This window comes from Fulmarus glacialis, unplaced genomic scaffold, assembly GCF_000690835.1.
Source record: "Fulmarus glacialis isolate BGI_N327 unplaced genomic scaffold, ASM69083v1 scaffold23078, whole genome shotgun sequence".
NCBI classification, from domain to species: domain Eukaryota; kingdom Metazoa; phylum Chordata; class Aves; order Procellariiformes; family Procellariidae; genus Fulmarus; species Fulmarus glacialis.
Genome location: NW_009230455.1, coordinates 28,797 through 33,837, shown reverse-complemented (window position 1 = coordinate 33,837; position 5,041 = coordinate 28,797). Strand labels below are relative to the sequence as shown.

At 40.2% G+C, this 5,041-nt stretch overlaps 1 protein-coding gene across 1 annotated transcript in view; it reads left to right on the top strand.

Annotated features, from left to right (window-relative positions):
* The first annotated feature begins 1,375 nt into the window (after nt 1-1,375).
* The window catches only part of GDAP2 (ganglioside induced differentiation associated protein 2), a 23,903-nt gene continuing 20,237 nt past the window's right edge, over nt 1,376-5,041 (top strand). Inside the window, exons 1-2 of the mRNA XM_009584236.1 lie at nt 1,376-1,622; nt 3,146-3,285. Of these exons, the coding sequence (XP_009582531.1) occupies nt 1,447-1,622; nt 3,146-3,285 (316 nt within the window). The 5' untranslated portion in view covers nt 1,376-1,446. The remainder of the gene's footprint in view (nt 1,623-3,145; nt 3,286-5,041) is intronic.

Genomic DNA, 5,041 nt, shown 5'->3' with positions numbered 1-5,041 from the left:
CAGCGCTTCGTTCCGCCTCCCGAGCCTGTCATCCCTGCAGGGCCGCCCCTGCCGCGGGAGGCCGCCGGGCAACAAACGGGGTGGGGCGGGATGTCCAGGAGGAGCCTCTGTGCACCCCTTTTCTGCTGTCTGCCGCTCACCCTCGTACTGAGGCCCCTGGTTTTGGCTGTTCGTCAGAGGGAAGACACCGCTGTAGATGCGCTTTTGGCTGGAGCCGCTCTAGCTGCTCTCACCTCCTTGTTCATTGCTTTTCTGCCAGCCCTTCGTGGCAAAATTCTTATTTAGATGCTTTTATGGCCGTCTTTGTCCTACTTTATTACCCCTCAGTTTGAGTTTGGATGTTTGGGTGTTTTTTTGTTTCCTAGCTAATGAATATACTTCATAATTCATGTTTCAGAGTTACCGCTTGTGGATGCTATCTTTGAAAAATTATTATCAATTATGAACCTGTGAAAAAGGTTAAATGGTAGGTGTGTCTGCGGCAAACTGAAGTTACTTATGTGAGTGCGTTTGTGCTAGCTTAATTCACTAGTATGGTTTATAGTTGCAATAAAAATGTAGTAGCCTAGCTGTTACATGCTGGCAACTGAACAGTATGTTTCAGCGAGTTTGAGTCTTAATCTAGCAACCAGTGTCACCTCAGCCTTTTTTTAAAAAAAAAAAAGTCAGATGGTAGAGTTCATTGAGCCAGCATTCAAATTTACAATTTTGATCTCTTTCTTGCAAAGCCTATTTGAGTGAAGGGATTTTGTGCCTAAGTGCATGACTGTAAGAACTAACCAACTGTAAGTCTTATTTGCAGTGCTTCAGAATTCGCTGAACTGCAAGGGTTGTACGATTTGGGGAGAGGGAGGATGTTTTCATTGGTTTGTTTGTAAGGGGGTTTTTGTGCTTAGGGTTTTCGGTTTTTTGGGGTTGTGGTGGTTTGGGGGGTGGTGTGTTTTCTTTTGGTCTTTTTTTCTTAAAGTATGGCCCAGGGCTAGACCAAAATCTCTGAAGGGATAGATTATACATACCCTGCTACAAATTTTCTTTTTGTTTAGATAAAGAAATAATAATTTTCAGAAAGACTAAGGTCCTTTCTACACTCGGGAATTTGTCTTCAGCATTTTCAAAATGCAAGATCACAAGCCAGTTGGACCAATTTAATAGTGAAGGTGTTTTCATCTTGCACTGTTGGAAGAGGTTTGTCTTACTGCAAGTATTTGCATTGCCTTTTTGCATACAGATAACAAAACAGAAAGAGAGAGCGGTTGAGTTGGAAATCTATTTTCTGCTAGCTGTAATTGCATTGCAGTCTTCGGAAAGGTCTGGCTGCGCAGGAATTACTTTTAGTGAACAGCTGGTGATCTGGTTTGATTTTCTTCCTTTAAAGCACCTGGAAGACTCCAGTGAGAATTGGAGTGTGACAAGTTAGCAGAGGAAAGGAGTTTTTGTTTCCATTCCATGGATCCCTTGGGTGCTCCTTCCCAATTTGTGGATGTTGACAGCCTGCCAGGCTGGACTGATGCCTATGAGGCTAAGCAGCTGGACGCTCGCCAAAATCCTGTTGAAAAAGCTCAAGTTGATGTTAGATCACCTTTTCCATACAGGAAAGACATCAATGCGAAAATAATTTTATGGTAAGTTCCCTATGGCTCTGGTGTGTTTGTCATCACTTCTCCATTTACTGCGGGATCCCATTGCCTCATATAACAATTGCTGTCATAGAATAAAGCCTTCAAACCCTCTTTTCTTGAATCAAATATTACAGGTCTGGGAAGAAAATAATCTTTTTGTTCACTGTAAATCTGCAAGTCTGAGATTTGCTCCACCATAGGTTATAAATTGCATGTTTTTTCATTCCTTGATGCAGCAGGCTGGAGCTATACTTCCTACTGTCATACTGTATGCTTACTATCAAAACCTAATCGGGCACTTTGGTACAGTTTTTTTAAATTTTTTTAAAATATGCTTTCACTTTTCTGGTCTAGATCAGTATTTCTTTCTTTCATGTAGTTCTTGTGGCTTGCTTTGGGCTCTCTTTTTTTTTTTCTTCCTTCTTTCTCTCTCCATTCTGTGTTCTGTCTCCATGGTTTTCTATCAAAATCTATTGATAAAGTACAGTGTGCTGAGGTTAACTTACTCCATCAGTTTTTCTTTCCTGTAACTCAGATTCTTGAACCTGCTCTCTAGATGAGTAACTCTTTCTTAATATGAAGAGAGAAGGATTTCTCAGGGACACAGATTCAGGGATCAGCCTGAAACTCTTTCTGGTTAATACATGCAGGAAATGGGACTGTTCATGGATTTCCTGAACCTGGTTGATTAAGTAAAGAAAGAGAAAAGGTTAAACATCTCTTATGACTTGGGCTTGGGTATAATAAATGTGTGCAATTTAAACTGTTATTTGAATCTCTCCCTGTGTGTGGGAATCTTTATTTCCCTTCTTATGCTCTTTGATCCCAAAATATCTAATGGCTGCTACTGTGACAAAAAGCAGGTCAGAGTTCTGCTACTCCATTGTCTCTTGTGCATCTCTGCTTTGTTTATCTTCTGCATGTCTGATCCTTGAACAGCAGAATGAACGTGATCAAATTGTGGTTCACAATTTCAGAACAAAGGCAATGAAAACTTGTCTAGCCGCAGTGTCGCTCTAGATCCTCAGTGGTCTGAGGAAGAGCAGCAGCAGTAAGGTGCCCTGAGCACTCTGTATGCAAGCCAAAAAAAGTACATTGAAAAAATTGTTGAAGTTTTGAAAGTAATATACCATAAGGACTGTCCTCTTATCTCCAAGAGAGAATACTTGGTTTTTTGGAACACATAACACTCCATCAATTTAACACGCTGCTTTGCATGTTCTGCTAGTTAAACTGCCCTACGTACAACTACAACACTGTCTTTTCTACATACATCACTAAGTTACTGTTGAGTCTGGGAGTTTTTAAGGAAATGACGGGTTGCATGCGATCTTTCTTCATCAGTTAGAGGCGAAGGATGATTCTGCATGGTGAGCATGTCAGGGTATGCTATGCTATGTGGGCACTGGAGTACTGTTAATGCTTTTCCTTTAACTTGGCATTTCCTTGCTTGTCAGCACTTATTTGAGAATATCCTGCTTAATCTTACATTTAGCCTGCAATAAACTGTTTCCTTGTTTCCTCAGGAAAGGAGATGTAGCGTTATTGAACTGCACAGCTATAGTAAATACCAGTAATGAGTCTCTCACTGATAAGAATCCAGTATCTGAAAGTATATTCATGCATGCTGGACCTGACCTGAGGGATGAACTCCAGAAGCTCAAAGGTAAGTGGCTGGAGACTTTTTTTATCTTATTGAATTCTACTGTCCTTGCATAGTACAAAGCATCAGGGTTTGGGCATAAACTAAAATCAAGGTATAGCTTCCCTCCCCCCCGCCCCCAACATCTGGTGTTAATGTGAAATAAATAGAGGACACTCATGCCAATCTAGTCTCTTCTCTTTCTGCCATTCAGGTTACAGATCATTGAAAATCTGTGGCAGATATTCGAGTTGCTGAGCCCTTACTTTGTGGTACAATAATTCCCATTATTAGAGTAGTTATCAGCTTATCAGAGCTTTTACTCAAGGGACCAGTCTTGTACATCTTCAGATTTTGCTCTTATCTTGTTCAGTGTGTGTATATACTGTGGAAGACAGGAACTGAAGTTCACCATTGCAGAAATTAAGTGGGTTCTAATATACACTTTGTGTATCCTCTTTCAGGCTATTAATATACACACGCAGTCTTTCAGGAAACTATGGCGATAATAGATGGATTGATAAAACACTGCATGTCTAAATAAAGTCTTAGCGACTACTTAAATTGTTCAGTTCATTTGCCTTTTCTGCACAACAAAAGGATTTATTAGAAAGTTACAAGACCATCTCTAATGGAAGGCTATTCTGGAAATGGATGAGATTTGCTTTACCTACATTCTTTATTAACAGGGTTTATGGCTGATGATGAAATTTACAAATGCTCAGCTTTATTTCCATTCATTCCATTAGATGAAGACTTTCCTTATTTTGTGTATGAGGAACAAAGAGTTCATAGTTATCCAAGATTATACAGAAGTCTGATATAGTTTGCTGTTAAGAATTCACATTTCTAGTAACTATGGTACTGAGCTGAATTTTGAGACCCAACTGATCCCTGAGTAGTACTGCTGACTCTCTTGGGTAACGGCTCTATCTCTTTATCATGTGGTAACAAAACGGATAGGAGAGCCGTAATATTTCTAATACAAACTCTCAGCTTAAATTACAATTGAATAGACATCCTCTGTTTTTATAAATTCATATTTTTCTGATTCAGCTTGCTTTTTGTGAGTAACCTGGAAGTAAAACAGGAGGAAGAGTAATCTTTTCATAGGAGAGGGAAAAGTCAGTGCATCCTTCGGGTGGAAACAACTGTTAAAATACAGATGTTATAGAATAGTTAGGACCCTGCTATGTATGCCAGAACTCTTCTAAAATAAACTTGGGTCTCTTGTGTGCACTGTGAGGTGGGAGGAGAGGGACAACATTTTAAGGAGTTCTTAAAATTTGAGATGTCAGCTCTATAGGGAGTTATTTGTAAGAGTTGGGCTTAGCTTCTTAAATTCCCCTTTATCATGCTGAGTTATATGTAGTTTTGCATCTTCCACCCCTGTGATGACACTGATGTCTTCTCTCTGTAGTGCGTTCTGCAGGTTCATGACTCCCTATACGTGACAGTTTCCTTTTAATCTTGTGACAAGAGCTTTTCAGAAATCAGTTCTTCTGTGGCACTCTACTGGCATGTTGCATGGGGGAGGAAAGAGAGGCTGGGTTACAGCTTTGGCTTTTGTGCACCCTTAATGTGTCTGTCATGGTAGCAGAAGTGGAAGGGAGCTTAGTTAAGAAATCAGTTTATGATTCTTTAGTCACCTCTGCCTCCTTGTTGCGTTCCTTCCCATTTAATGTTGAACTTATTTCATGGGAGAATGTTCTTGGGAGGAAGTGAAAATGTATGGTCTTTGCTCTAAAGCTGTAAAATGGGTGCAGTGGTCATTTTCAGT